This window comes from Callospermophilus lateralis, chromosome 14, assembly GCF_048772815.1.
Source record: "Callospermophilus lateralis isolate mCalLat2 chromosome 14, mCalLat2.hap1, whole genome shotgun sequence".
Lineage (NCBI taxonomy): Eukaryota > Metazoa > Chordata > Mammalia > Rodentia > Sciuridae > Callospermophilus > Callospermophilus lateralis.
In genome coordinates this window covers 19,801,800-19,817,159 of record NC_135318.1, presented here as the reverse complement: position 1 = coordinate 19,817,159, position 15,360 = coordinate 19,801,800, and the positions used below count along the sequence as shown (strand labels likewise).

At 51.9% G+C, this 15,360-nt stretch overlaps 2 protein-coding genes across 3 annotated transcripts in view; one reads left to right on the top strand and one right to left on the bottom strand.

Moving 5' to 3' along the window:
- The window catches only part of Cib4 (calcium and integrin binding family member 4), an 89,276-nt gene extending 84,566 nt beyond the window's left edge, over positions 1-4,710 (top strand). The window contains exons 6-8 of one of the 2 annotated variants that reach the window (XM_076834005.1): positions 1,969-2,078; positions 2,895-2,983; positions 4,559-4,686. In XM_076834005.1, coding sequence (XP_076690120.1) covers positions 1,969-2,078; positions 2,895-2,983; positions 4,559-4,589 — 230 coding nt within the window. In that variant the 3' untranslated portion in view covers positions 4,590-4,686. Of the gene's footprint in view, positions 1-1,968; positions 2,079-2,894; positions 2,984-4,558 lie in introns of both variants that reach the window. The other variant, XM_076834004.1, reaches the window with a different exon arrangement.
- A 1,376-nt stretch (positions 4,711-6,086) lies between these two features.
- On the bottom strand, positions 6,087-13,627 carry Cimip2c (ciliary microtubule inner protein 2C). Its single transcript, XM_077105200.1, has 4 exons — positions 13,486-13,627; positions 10,524-10,797; positions 9,224-9,336; positions 6,087-6,710 (listed from the first exon to the last, which is right to left on the bottom strand). The coding sequence occupies exons 1-4, from the start codon at positions 13,575-13,577 to the stop codon at positions 6,566-6,568; spliced, it is 624 nt and encodes a 207-aa protein (XP_076961315.1). The 5' UTR covers positions 13,578-13,627; the 3' UTR covers positions 6,087-6,565.
- Between the last annotated feature and the right edge of the window lie 1,733 nt (positions 13,628-15,360).

Genomic DNA, 15,360 nt, shown 5'->3' with positions numbered 1-15,360 from the left:
TTTCTGTTAGTAAGAAGACAAAGAGGGAGGCAATCGGTCAAGAATTCAGCAAGAAATTGCACCTCCCTGGATCTTACCTCCTGGCCTCCAGTTTTTGCTTTGAGGAACATTCTAGCCTCCAGCTGATAATCCCCCATCTCTCCACACTACGGAGAGATTTTACACGTTTCAGAGACCAATACCCCAACCACAGCCTTCTGCTCCAACCAGCATAGTCCTCTCCAGTTGTGGATTCCCCTTGGGCAAAGCACTGGTGGCAGATCTTTCCACATCTTTCTGAACCTGACACAGCCACAGAATGCTGGTGATTGGGAGAGACAAGGGAGGAAAGCCCAGTTCTCCTGGGAATAGCAGTGAAAGCATGTCCCCCTCAGCCAATGGGCCAATTTTGATAACAATACCTTGTCAATTGCAAAGAGCAAGAATTACCGAGACACTGAGACGATGATGGCAAGAGTCTTTTGGAGGGACCTGACTGCAGAGCCCTGACTCCACCAGATTCCTAAGCATCCTGCTGTTGGTGTTTCCCAAGAGAAAGTCTCCACCTCCTCCTGAGTGGTCCAACGCTGCAGCTCCTAAGGCTGCTGGGGTGGCATGGGCTGGGACCTGGCCAGTGGCCCAGAGCTTCCCGCCTCTAGCCCTTTCCCAGGCTGTTCTGCCCTTGCACCCCCAAAGGAGAGGAACTGTCCAGGACTACATTTGCTCCAGCAAATTATTCTGTTTCCAGATGGCTTGGGACCAAAGCCATGTCATTTGCTGCAGTCTCTGCATATGGGAGCTGGGCCAGCAGGATGCCTGGGGACACTGCGGGGTCTCAAGAAGAGATTTCGGAGTTTCTTGCCAGTGGTGCAGTGTCACTGCGGCTGTGGCTTCCTCCAGGTCCCTCTGCCCTTTTCACCTGCTCTGAGCCATTTCCTGTGGTGGATGATGCAGAACTGTGAGCAGAGAATCTCCACGAACCACTCGGGCCTCAGTCTCCAATTCTTGGGGCTGATAAACATCCAGCCAGGGAAAAGGCACTGCTTAAGGAGCCAGGGGTCAGTTTGCCCTCCACACCTACATTCTGCCTTCGGAAACTCTGCCATTGAAGGACCCTGTGGCACCAACAAACTCTGGACGTCAAGTTCTCTAATAGCCCAGTATATGCCTATCTGGCTCCTGTTCTTCAAGGTGGGACATTACACAGTCCCTAGGTTTGTAGTTTTAGTGCTGAATAATCAGCAAGTGATGTCGAATTGAGTCCTTACGGTACAAGCATTGTCTTCTGTGTTGAGCACCTTCTGTGTTCCAGACCCATGCCAGGTGGATGTGTCTCCTTATTAAATCTTTGCAGCAACTTGGGAGGTACTACTATTATTCCCTTTTTCAGATGGGGAAACTGAGGCTCTGATAATGAATTATGATTAGATTTGGTGGTCAATGACAGGAAACCCTAAGCAGATCTAGTTTAAATAGGATAGCTTCTAAAACCACTGGGAGCAGATGAGGGGTGAGCTCACAGGTAAAGCACTTGCCTAACACACACAAGGCTCTGAGTTCTGAGATGAAGATCTCCATAGCACGTGGTTGACTCAGGACTAGCTGAGTTTGAATCCCACCTTTCCACCTTATGGCAGTGTGAAAAAACTGTATGATACCTCCATGCCTCAGTTTCCACTTGTATAAAATAAGACTAATAAAAGGTTGATTGTGAAGATTCAGTGACTTAAAATAGGTCAAGTTCTTGGTACAGGCTTGAGCGTGTATTATGCACTCAATCAATGACTGTTATTTTTGCCACGTTACTTAACACATAATTTGTCTATAGCCTGCCCATCTGGTCATGCCTTGCCCTGTGGGCCTGCCCAGGTCCCCCCGTCTGAGGTAGCTGGGCCCTGCTCAGCTTCCCAGAGGCTGATGGGATTCTGTGCCTTGGGCTCTGGGACTCAAGGCCCACAACTCCCATCACCACCTACCTCCTCTTTGCAGATTTTAATGAGAACGGCTTCATTGATGAGGAGGACCTGCAGAGGATTGTGCTACGACTGCTGAACAGCGATGACGTGTCTGAGGACATGCTGATGGACCTTGCACACCACGTGTGTACTTGAGAGCTGAAGGGCAGGGCCTGGGTGCCTTGTGATTCAAAGCCCTTGGGTATCAGACCACCCACTTGGGAGGAGACCCAAGGCTGAGCTTCAAGCAGATTGGCACACTGGCCTTTGGACCACTTATTCCCTAGTGGCTGCCACAGGGGTGGGCAGCATAAGGTGCCTTGAGAAATGGGCACATAGGTGGAAGCAACTACCCCCCAATTGTCTGTCCTCCCCCCGAGTCTCTTCCATGGTCCCCAGAGCAGTGTGCCTGATCCTCCAGTCGGGGACCTCCCACCCATATGGGTTCCTGCAGGCAGGTAGACCAAGAGCAGCTGGACACATAACAACATCCCCTCCCACCTAGTCCCAGAGCCACTTGATGTCCAGATGTCCTAGAGTGACCGTGAAAACCTTCCAGTGTTTCTGTCTGAATGGGAACTAGAAGGAAAGAGACAGCGTTACCACCACCTTCCCACCTGACTGAGCCCCTAACAGTGCAGGGCCCCTGCCTGTGACCAGGTGATGGGGCAGGTGGGAGGAACCCCTGCCCTCACTATCAAGATGGTGCTGGAGAATCTTCCTAGGAGTGAGAGTCAGCCCCTGAGATCTCAGATCCTTAGGGCACACTGCCTTGTTTCTCTGGGGGTCGGGTGAGGGGTGAGAACCAGCCTCACAGATGGGACAGGGGCCCCAGGAGATGAGTGTAAGCACCTGGCAGAGACCCTGGCATATGCTGTCCCTTGCACGGGCATTTCTCTCCTCCCCCCGTGCCCCGCCTCATTGTCACCAGGCTCCCCTCAGCCTCCTTCCCCTGGCCAGGTCCTGAGTGAGTCAGACCTGGACAATGACAACATGCTGTCCTTCTCAGAGTTTGAACACGCAATGTTCAAGTCTCCAGATTTCATGAAGTAAGGAGTTCTGGAGGGGGAGGGGTCCCCAGCATGGTGGGTGGGGGAGGGCTCAGGAAGGGCCCCCAGTCTCCCCTTGGCCAGTGGAGCATCTCAGTCTCCCCAAGGAGTCACGAGTTTCCAGGGCACTTTGCAGATTCTTTCAGAATTATTAAGCTGCAGCTTCTGAGAAATTAGGCAACCCCGGGGGAGCTGAAACCCAGAGGGGAGGACTGGATTCCAGGGCTTTGCAAATGATGGAGCAGTCTAGCCTCAGAAGTCTGGGCGGCCAGCACACCTTCTCCCAAGAGCCACTGCGCTGCAGGACTGACCTGGGAGCTTGCCTTTGCCAAAGTTACCCTGTGTCGCAGGAAGGTGGGGATTTGTACCGGAAAGTGAAGGTGCTGCTGGAAGATGTTCATAGAAGAAGAGAAACTTAATGAGATAAGCAACCAATTCCACTTCCGACGAGAGCAGGAAGGAGACTTAATGGCCTTGTTTGGTCCAGATCCCCTGAAGATGGCTGGCCATTTCCGTACTTCCCTGGCTGTGTTTTCCAGTCCTTTGGGGATCCTTCAGTTACAGGAAGTGCACTCCCTCTAGAGGCAGCCCAAGTTGGGATGAAAGAGCCCTTATAGGGCCGTTGAGGTAGCATCCGTTGACCAGTGTCTTCTACGTCTGCCCCTGTTCTGCCCCTTGGTCTCATAAGCTAGGAGATTTTGATAGAAGGGAAGAATGCCCACTCAAGATGGCTTAATAACCAATTCAAAAATAATAGAGGGGCTGGGGTTGTGGCTCAGGGGTAGAGTGCTCGCCTAGCACATGCGAGGCCCTGGGTTCAATCCTCAGCACCACATAAAAATCAATCAATAAAATAAAGGTATAAAAAAATTATTAAAAAAAAAAAAGAATAGAGAGCTGGGCCTCATAGAGCACCTGGACAGGAGCCCCCCAATAACTGATCCTCCACCTCTCCCCGGGCATCTCTGCTTCTGTCCTCACTCCTCTGCAAATCAGCAACCTCTGCTTTTTCAGACAGGAGACCTTCAATGGCCTCCCTACAGTGGCCAGGATTCTCTCTCTTTGGTTTTGAATGACCTTCAGTGACTCCTCAGTGATCTCTCTCAGCTCTAACTCTGAATTTCCAGAGAGAGGGAGTTGGATTGGCCCAGTTGAATCAGGTGGTCCTCTCTGCTTCCATATACCCAGATGGGGGCCAGAATTCCCCATTCCAACATGGCAGCCAGAGGGCTTGTAGCTTGGGTGGACCCTAGAGACACACACGTGGGGCCACTCCAATCAAAGGTAATTCTTCTTCCTCCACAATGCAAAATTGGACCTGGCATCTGGTCTGCCTTGTATTTCTCTTTGAATCAATTCCATTTCTTTCCACTGGTCCCAGGACCATCAAGTTCTAAAACTTTTCGCATTCTAGTGTTGCTAAAAGAATCTTAAAGAAGTTTCATTTGGGCCATTAACTAGAGAAAGGGACATGAGAGGTGGGCTAGGGAGGACTCCAGGACCAAAGACAGCCCCGAGTTGGAGGGCCCCTTAGAACCCCAGGCTCCAGATGAGCCTCTGGATTCTTCCTTTCAGCTCCTTTCGGATTCACTTCTGGGGATATTGATGTGCCACAAACTCCTGATCCAGCAGCCTCTCGGAGACCCCTGGAACCCGCCCCCTCCAGACACTGAGATCTGACTTAAAACATGACTTTGGCGCCCTCCCGAATATTATTTTCTAAATAAAGCAAAGGAAAACCCTTTCTTTAGTCCATTAATCCATTGCTTTTTGAACACAGGGTCAGACACAAGAACGTGGCATTCAGAACTGCTCGTTCTAAGGCTTCAGTTTGCCAACGACGCGAGCGAGCTGGGATGGCAATCTTTTGAGGCCAGGGTTCAAATCTCATGTCAGGACAGGGGACCAGGCCAAGTGGGATGAAGTTCATTAAGAAAGAATTTGTCCTTTTGTCCCTTTGCTGGACTTCTCCACCCAGCATCTCCCAGAGCAGAGTGGCATAGAGATGTGCACATAGCTGTCATTCCAGCTGGCGCCTGGCTTCCTTGTCCTCATCCCATGAAGAAGACATCTTGGCCCCACTTGGCAACCCCAGGCCTTTGGGATAAGACCACATGTGACCAGAAACCAGGGTTTATTTGCTTTGCTATTCAGCCAAGTGCTGGGATGAATTTGGCCGCTCCAGAGACACTTGGGGGCACAGCTGGTCAGGGACTTTGGGACACAGAAGCAGCCCCTGTGGGGACTTCAGGGTCATCAGATACCCACCTGACAGGCACGTGGATTTTCCTTATTTGCCCTTTCCTTGGGAAGGTGGTTAACTCTGGCTACAGAGGAAAGGCTGTTTCACCCCCACGTGCCCTTGAACCCTGCTGTAGTCCCTTTGCCTCTGGGTCCTGACATCCTCAGTCAGGGGCAACAGGGCCCCTCAAGCCAATCCAGAAGGTGGAACTTTGGGGAAGCCCTGCAGTGCGGTTGCACTCTTGAGATCCACGCCCTAAAGCCTGTCTACTGAGACTTTGTCACCCGTGTCCTGGTCCCTGCAGGAGACTCCAGGGGATGTGAAAAAGCAACCTAGTGAAAGCAGATACTCCAGGCATTCCAAGGCCACCCGGACACCCACTCCAGGGCAGGGAAGGTAAAGGGTTCCTGAAACAGAGTCCTTGAAGATGTCCTGGGCCACTCTCTCCCACCCCCTTCTAGAAATGGCCTCGGGGTAGATGCCAAATCAGCTTGTCTCTGCCAGTCCAGGCCAAATGCAAGAAGTAACTGCCTCAAGCACCTTCTTCTCTAAGGTGATGCTCCTCCACAGTGTCCTTCAGGGTCCCAAAGTCTGCCCCTCAGTCTCCATATAGGTCAGAAGTAGAGTATATAGTAGAAAAACCAGGGCTCGGGCATCAAACAGACCTGGGTTCAAATCCTGGTTGGATCCCTTCTTCACTGTGTGTGCTTGGGCAACTTTCTCAACATCTCTGGACGATGTCTTCATCAGTGAATTGAGGTGAAGAACATCTTCCTCACAAGTTACCACATGAGTCAAACCGTGCTGAGCCAGGGCTCCCTAAAGAATTCCTTCCCACCTCACATCCAGTGTAATTGTTCCAGGGCCACTTGTTTTTTTTTATGAATAGCATGCCTTTATTTCACTTATTTATTTTTAGGTGGCGCTGAGGATGGAACCCAGTGCCTCACGTATGCGAGGCGAGTGCTCTACCACTGAGCCACATCCCCAGCCCAACTTTGCCCTCATTTTCAGATGTGCATTTGGGCCTCCTTGATTACACCAGTAGAAACACAAAGGAAGTCTATGTACCTGAGTGACCTGCCACTAAGGTTTGGGTGCCCTTCCCCCTTTGGTTCTACCTGCCCCAGGATGCAGCTGGCCACTGCTGATCCTGGGCTTGAGCTGAATTTTCCATAGACTCTTAATACACCTTGTAGAGTGACCCTCGGGGCACTTTCCCATCATGGTGAAATGCCCCTAGGACCCAGGGGAGACGTGCATGGGATAGTCGTGGCGAAAGATTTTATTCCAAGCAAGCCAAGCTAGTCAGGCTGAGGCTGCAGGGTCAGCCACTGGTATTATGATCTGTACTCAAAGTAGCAGTCCCTCCTCTGCCGCTCTTGTGCAGACACCCGCTTCCCCGATGGGTAGGTCTGGTAGGTCCTCAGGTTCTCAGGGGAGTTTCTTAAAAGGTACCACTTCTTCTTTGGGCTCAGAGGAGGCCTGGATGTGAGGAAAGAGTTGGAGTCAGGCACTGTGGCCAGGAGGGAGGGTGAAGAAGGCCCAACAGGCCATGCCCACCATCAGCCCGGGTTGGCCCTGCTGGCTGCTCATTGGTTTAATCTGATGAGTCACCCTGACTTGAGAGGAAAGTGATTTGTGTTTACATAGTAGTACAGTAGTTAAGAATGAGGACGTGGGTGTCAGAACTGACATGGATTCTGACCCTATCTCCTGCTGGAAATGGACCACTATTGGTATCACCCCTTAGCTTTTTTTGAGGAGTAAACCAGCATACAAAATATACTGCATACAAAACACCTAACATAACACTGGACAAGAAGAAAATCCTCTACAAGTGTTACAAGAAGTGATGATGGTGATGGTGACAGTGACAATGATGGTGATGGTGGTGGTGGTGGTGGTGGTGGTAGTGGTAGTGACAGTGATGGCGGCGGTGGTGGTGGTGGTGGTGATAGTGGTGGTGGTGGTGGTGACAGTGATGGTGGTGGTGGTGGTGGTGGTGGTGATAATGGTAGTGGTGGTGGTGACAGTGGTGGTGGTGGTGGTGGTGGTGGTGGTGACAGTGATGGTGGTGGTGGTTGTGATGGTGGTGGTGGTGGTGGTGGTGGTGATAGTGATGGTGGTGGTGGTGGTGGTGGTGATAGTGATGGTGGTGGTGGTGATGGTGGTGACAGTGATGGTGGTGGTGGTGGTGACAGTGATGGTGGTGGTGGTGATGGTGGTGACAGTGATGGTGGTGGTGGTGGTGGTGGTGGTGGTGGTGGTGATAGTGGTGGTGGTGGTGGTGACAGTGATGGTGGTGGTGGTGGTGGTGGTGGTGATAGTGGTGGTGACAGTGGTGGTGATGATGCTGATGGTGACAGTGACGATGATGGTGATGGTGGTTGTGGTGGTGGTGGTGGTGGTGATAGTGATGGTGGTGGTGGTGGTGGTGGTGACAGTAATGGTGGTGGTGGTGGTGACAGTGATGGTGGTGGTGGTGATAGTGGTGGTGGTGGTGGTGACAGTGATGGTGGTGGTGGTGGTGGTGGTGGTGATAGTGGTGGTGATAGTGATAGTGATGATGCTGATGGTGACAGTGACGATGATGGTGGTGGTGATAGTGGTGGTGGTGGTGGTGATAGTGATGGTGGTGGTGGTTGTGGTGGTGGTGATGGGAATGGAACTCCAGAGGGGAGAGACTTGCCCCAGGCAAGAGAACTGACCCCAAACCCTCATGCTCAAACACCTGTTGATCGTCTGCCCTGAGCATGGAACCATCAGCAGCACAGGCTGCCGGCACTTTAGAAAAGAAAGAGAGCTGGGCTTCTCCCAGCTCCCTGCAGCTTCAGGAGGGGCACATCCTGGAAAGAAGGTCCCAAGAGGCAACCTGTCCCCAGGACAGGCTCACTCTCTCCAAGGACTCACGGACCCAGAGCTATCCCAGGCAGTGGAGATGGTCAATCCAGAGTCTAGAGTTGGCCACAGGAGGAACAGTTGCCTTTCAAACCTGGCCTTCAGCTAGCCAGGCCATCCAGCCACAAGGCTCCAAGGCAGTCACTGAATCTCAGGTTCCCTGTTTATAAAATAGACCCATCTACCCCACAGGCACTTCCAGAGGCAGACAAAGTCGTGTCTCTAAAAATCCATTCAACTGTATGGAAACAGCTGTGGCTTTCTCTGGAACAAGGTAGCCAGGGCTGGGCTCCTGGAAGGGTCAGCACGGTTTGGAAACCTCAAATCTCTCCACTGACCTCCTGACGTTGTCCCTCCCCAAAGAGTGGAGCTGTGAGGGACGGGAAAGGAACGGGCTGGGAGGCTAGCGGGGCATCAACCACCATCCCATCTCTACCACAGGACATGACGGTGTGGCCTTGTCATCCAGTGCCTGTGTGGCAGGAGGGAGCCTGGATCAGCTAGCAGGGCCAAGCGCTGGCCTTACCTGAGGAAAGCCGCCCTCCCAGGTCAAAGCAGATGTGGAGGATGGGCTGTGAGAAACTTTTAAATTTTGCTGGATGCCCAACTGAACTTTCAAGATATTTCCAGGTCCCAAGTCCAGGGTGAGGGAATCGTTCTCCAGCCCCGCCCAGAGCAAACCCAGTCTGGGTGGAGCTGGGGACGGATTCCCCATTTATTGAAGTGCCCTCCGCGTCCGCCAGAGGGCAGCAGCTCCCTGCTGCTCCACATTTGGACCAGTGAAGCTGCAAGGTTGGCCATGCCAGGGAAAGAGTCCCCAAAGATCAGTGAGGGTTCTTCTAAACTCCCCGTCCATCTGATCGGGATGGCACTTTTCCTGGTTCTGCCCATTCAGGTTCCTGGCATCCCTCCTAAGGCTGCAGAAGCCAGGACTCCCTTGCTCTGAAGCTGCCACTTTGCACTGCAGGCACTTTAAGGCAAGATTGTAAACGCAGGTCTCAGCCAAGGTGCTGCAAAACCCTGGGTGGGAGCAGGTGCCTGTGGGGGGTGTTTGTTCAAGACGTGTCAGCGTGGATGGGGAGAGAGCAGCCACTCACAGGTCGGTAGGGATGGGGTACCGTTCCTGCTCCCTCACAGGTAGTACAAAGTAGGGGACCCGAGGCACCGCGCTGGTCTTGTCTAGGTAGTACTTCCGCTGCTGCTGTGCCAACTGCAGCCCGACCAAGGAAAAGATGACAGATTGTTAGTGACTTTAGGCACATGCCAGGCTGTACTTAGGCAGACGCAAAGCAGTCTCCTCTAATGTCCCTGGAGGAGTCTCCAAAGCTCCTGGAGTCCCACCACAACTGCTAACCTGCTGATATTCTCTCTGAGCCTCAGTTCTTTGTCCATCTAATGGGGATAATGACACACACACAGAGAGACCACTTTTGCTGCAGAGAGTAGACAAGGACCAGCTAAGATAAGGTATGAAACTCCAGGTGAGCAGAGGCATGCACACCTGCTGTCCACACCAGTAGTGTAAGCTTCTCTTCCTCCCTCTCCTCCCCTCCTGGACAGGGCATGTTCTGTTGTGTGAGCCAGGATGGAGGGAAGGGCTGTCACAGACTCACTGAGATGGCCCCATGGCTCTTCAGAGTTTGAAGGCATCTCATCATCCTGCCACTGAGGAAGCTGCCTTATCCCTACAAATCCCTTGCCCTGGCACCAGGTGGCACCTGTGTCCTTGCAATCCATCTGGGAGGGACATTTGTAACAGAAAGTGATGCAGAGAGTAGCATTCTGGGAACAGCACCGAATAAGCCCACACCCCACCAAGGGGTCAAGTCCAGCTCAGGCCCCCTGGGCCCTACTGGGATGGCTTCCAGAGCCACAAGGAGCAGGACAAGAGCAATGGGGGTGTTGGGGACTCTGCTTCTTCCTCCTCTCCTCCCCCTAAGTAGTTTGGTATGGCTTGGGGCTCACCTTCAGGGGACCTGGGGACAGGGGAGGGGCACTGGGCACAGGGTCCAGGTGGGTATATCAGTAGACTGGACCAGGGTAGGGAGTTTCAGAGGGGCCTTTGCTCATGTATTTTCATCCTGTGGGTGAATCTTAGGCCTTTTGTTTCAGTGAGCAGAGGTTCATACGGCCGGGTACTACAAGGGACAGATGTCAGGTCAGGAACACCTCCGGAGGACCCAGCTCCAGTGGCAGTGGGAATGAGCAGGAACAGGATCCACGGGAGCCCCTGGGTGGTGGAGGTCAGGGAAGCAGAGTCCGGAGGCCTCCCCACTCCCCTACCCAAAATCACCAGGTTCACTGCTGGCTCAGGGGCTCTGAGAAAGTAAATCAACATGCCCCAGCCCTGCCATTGTCCCTCCCCAACAGGGGCAGCAGGTACGAGAGGCAGTTCACCTGGTAGAAGTGAGCAAGCTCTCTGGATCGGTAGGCGTCCAGGTTGAAGCGATTGTAGCTGGGCAAGTTCAGGGAGCGGTCCCAGGTTTTCCAGCGGTCAATCAGCACCAGATTGGGGTTGGGGGAGAAGAGGGTGGGGAAGTGGCCACCACTGCTGGGGGGAGAGCTGCTCTTATCCATGGCTGCATTGCGGTGGTCCTGGAAGTACTTGAGGGTGATGGTACCGTAGGGAGCGCCGAAGGAGAAGTCAACACCAGGGACATGGCCTTGGTACCTGCAGTAGCAGTGGGGGAGGGGGAGATGCAGATCAGCAAAGAGCTCCCAAAGGCCCCGAAAACCTGAGGGGTCTAGCGGCCCCTCTGGTGTTGGGAGGGCTCCTGAGGTGCACTGACCAGTTCAGGCCAAGTGGACAGGAACCTGGGACTCTTCCTTTGCACTAAGGTCTCTGGGTGGGCATCTTCTACACTAGGGGCCTACCCAGGGACCAGAACACCCTTGCTGCCCCTCATTCAGCTTGTAGGCAAATCACTGTCCCTCAGTGGGCCTCTGTTTCAGCCTAAAGATGTGGGGGACCTCCTTCAGCCTCGACATGAGTAGTCATCTCATTATAGAGTTGAGAGATAATAGGAAGCTACTGGGGGTAAGCTGATGAAATGTCACAGGTGTTAGATTTGTGATGGCTGAGGCCTGGGATCGAATGTCCCCAACACCTCAGCTTCACATGGTGCTATTCAGATGGCCTGGAGGCCTTGAACACAGTTCTGGAGTGCCAAAAGTCCCTGAGGAGCTCCATCACCCTCTGCCACCAAGGAAGCCCAGTGAGAAGGACAGGAGATAAGTGGAGGCTCTTGGGGACACAGGCTCTCTCAAGACCGTTGGTTAAATGAGGCTCACATGGAGAGGGTGAGTCAGCAATGTCCAGAGTGTGGGCAGCGACACTTGGCAGACACCAGAAGGATGCTTTTCCACTCAGCACAACCCTCAGGCTCCCGTTGAGCTCCCCGCCCTCTGAAACCTGGCTTTCCCCCATGATGCCATTGAAACTCTTCCTGACAGTGACCTTGTAGCTTCTGATCTGGGGACATTCTTTATCATCCTGGGCCTTCCTGCAGCTGTGGGCATGGCTGACCTCTCCCTTCTGGAAACACCCCTCTTGGTCATTTTCTCTTGGTCTCCACCCACACCCCGATGGTTCCTTCCTGGTCGCCTCATGATCCTTGTGTTCTACTTACCTTTTAAGTGCCTCATTCCTGGGATCTGTCCTGGTGATGGCACCCATGGCCTTAACCACCACTACGTCACACCTCACCTACATTTCCAACCTGGGGTCTCCTCTAGCTCAGACTGCTATCCACTAGACCTCTTCCCTGGACATCCCCCAGGAGGATCTCCCACCTCCATCTTCCCCAACAGTCTGGCCCATCTCTGAAGAGTCCCTCCTCACTGGCCAGGTCATAAACACAGGCATCCATCTCCTCATGTCCAATGGTAACCGGGTCCTGTGGCTCCACCTGAGCCCAGCCTCATCACCCCTCATCTGGACTCTGGCTCTCTATTTCCTAACTGCATACCCAACCCTACCACTCCCCACCCCAGTCCATTTTCTATATTTGGATCATGTTGAACTTTCCAAAGTCACATACTTAGCAAGGCATCTGAGGCTGTCTGGGATCTGACCTTTGCTTACCTCTCCAGCCTCAGCAGCCACCCTACACCCCAGTCCTAAGGAGTCACGGGATTCTCTAGCTCACTTGCTCTCTCTCTTCTTCCTGGTCTCTTCTCATGACCCCTCCTAGGTCCTTGCTGTGTGTCTTCTGCCACCAGGACTTGAATTCTGTCTTCTCCATCCATCTCAACCCCTTCTCTTTTAAGACTTCCAAACATAACTTCTAAAGATTACCACCCCTCCTAGATCTGGGTGGCATCCATTCCTTTTGCACCTGAAGTCCTTCTTTGAGCCGCATCTCTCTGTGCTGCTATTGCCTCTTTACATCTCCTTGTGTCCCCACCAGATGGTGAACATCTCAGGGCCAGAGCTTGCTTGTGTTTTACTCGTCCAGGTAACACAGGGTCTCAGTACCAGGTCTGGCACATGGGATGTGCGTAGGAAATTGTTTATTAAACAAATAAAGAGGAGCGGATGGCATGCCTGTGGTACCTGTGATGTTCACACCAAAGACTACTGCTCATGCTCCAGGGACCTCCAGCACATGTCCTAAGACCCTCATCCATGAGACTCGACATCCTCCCTTCTCTCATTCCAGTGTCCTAACCACCTGCACAACACTCCCAGGGAAGCCCAGGAGTGCTGGGAGCCAGCTCTTCCCCCTCTGCTGCGACATCTCAGGTACTCATTGAGTCCCAAGAGCTTGGAGGTTGGATCCTCAGTACCTCTGGGGGCTGCCTTGGGTATCAGTCTCCTCACTGAAAGGGAGGGTGTTGGCTTAGAATTAGGTGGGAATATGTGGTTTCTTTCTTTGAGTCTTCAGGAAAAAGAAGAAAGTTAAGCAGAGAGACTACTAAAGGTTTCTCCGCCATTGTCTGCTGTAGGCAAAATATCGAGGGCCTTCCTGCTTCCTGGTGCCACCGGCTCCCTGCTGCCAGCTTCATGGCCTCGCCCCAACCTCTCTCCTCACGTTCCTGGACTTCATGGGCATGCTCCCCTGGACACCATGACCCCACTGGTCCTAAAGCTTTCCCACCTCAGAGCTCTTCCTGCCAATGGCCATGCCTCATTCTGATGTGGGAAGATGGGGAGTTGGGAGTTCTTGTTGCCCCCTCCTATGAGCCTGCATGGTCACCTCTGTCACCTCCAGGAGACTCTGTCCAGAGGTTCCCCCCTTGGGTATCTGTAGCCCACCTCCCCTCTGTACCCTCACTCCAGGCTTCTCTCTCTCTTTCTCCCTCTTTCCTCTCTTTTATCTCCCTCTTTCTTGCCCCCCTTCTCAAAATGGAGTCTCACCGTGTTACCTTGGCTGGTCTCAAACTCATGGGCTCAAGCAAGCCTCCTGCCTCAGCCCCTGAGTTGCTGGGACTACAGGCGCACACCACCATATCAGGCCCTCTTTGCCATCTTTAATGTCTCCTTCTCCTTTGGCTTCCTCCCCTCCGCCTAGAGATGTGTGTGAGCCTTTTTAGATTGCAAAATTCCTCAGTACACCTCCCGCCCTCCCACACAGTACCCTTTCTCTTTATTTCCTAATCTCTCCACAGAAAACCCTGTACCTTCTGCCTTTATTTCTTCAACCCCTACTCTTTCTTGGCATTCCTTGGTCGACCTCTGACCCACCACTTATACATGAACCTCTACTTTTTAAATTACAGTCACGTAAGGCCATCCAGTGTCCTTGGTTCACATTGCCTCTCTGCCATATTTTCACTAATGTAGAAATTTGTTTGAAAGAAAACATATCCTGAGAAGTAGAAGCAGAGTTCCTGAGAGTGTTTCACGCTGTAATTGAAACTTCCTAGAAATATAGATTCAATAAATTGAGAGGTCAAGGCCAACAGAGACAAGAAGATTCGGCTTCCTTTTATCCTGAGTCCTGGTATGGAGAAAGCTCCAGGCCACCCTTGCTCCTGCATCTTGGAGGCAGAGGAACTTCTGAGTGGTGAGGTGAAGGGAGAAAATGGGCCACTTGTCGCCCAATCCTCCTTCCTCCTTCCTCTCAGGAGCAAGGACGCTCCCGACTTCCCTTTATGCCAGAAATTCCACAGGAACAGGCTCCAGCCCTGGGTGTCTCAGTCTGGGGTTTGGTGCATTCTAGGACCCATTCTCTAATATCAGCTCTTCCTCTCTCTTCAGCTGGTTCAGAATACAGAGAATAAAAGAAGAGACACTAGTTGTCAGGTGCTGCCAACCCCCCATAAAAAAAAGAAAGCAACATAAATAGAAAGATAAGAACTTAGCCCAAGAAGGTCACACCAGCCAAGCGGTCAGTCAGATGTAATGCCAGGTCTTTCCTAGCACGAGAGAACTCAGGAAATGAACACTCCCAGGCGCTTCCTGAAAGTAGCGTGCAGTGACTACCCCCTGCCAACCAAGAGGTGCTCAAAAGGAAAAAAATCAGTAAATTAATAACTAAGTCATGTGGATCATCTGTGAGAATGAGGGGTGGTGATCTTCAAACCTATTTGAGAATAGAACTCGGAATAGCAACCAGGTGAGCGCTGCTTGCAGAGCAGAATGGAAATGTTATAAAACCTGTCAAAGTAAAAATAACGTAAGCAACCAAAATTGGGGGGTGGGTGGAGGGAGAAGGGAGTGCACTTACTAAGAATGCCACCAAGCAGTCAACCCATGACATCAGAAATGGAAACATGTCGCTAAAAATACAGAACATAATGACTCTCACCCTTTGATGGCTTTTATGCTCTCTCCCTTTAGAGGGATCTTTTAGGGATTAATGTCTCTTGTGATGAGTTGACACTGATCTAAGTTCTGCCTATTCTTCCATTTTATTTCAGCTTCTTTCTCTTAAATCCTAGGAAGATTAAATTTCATGCTTTTCATTTTGAAATAACAAATAGGATATGATCGTATTTTCATAAAATTTGCTTTCACCTACCACTCCTTCCACTCCTCCATCAGGTCTTTCATCTGAATGCAAACCTAAAGAGAGACGTGGTGTGAAGTCCCTCAAATGGCAACCCTGGTGAATTCTGAGTATTTGGACTTAACGGTGATTTTTTGTTTTCTTATTTATGTGCATGTCATTTTTTAAAATGGCATTAAAAGTCACTTTGTTGGGAACTCACTGTGTGCTGGCACGATACTAAGTCTGATAACACTCAACTTCTATGCTTGCTCAAGGGTTAAGGAGTCATGAGGTGTATG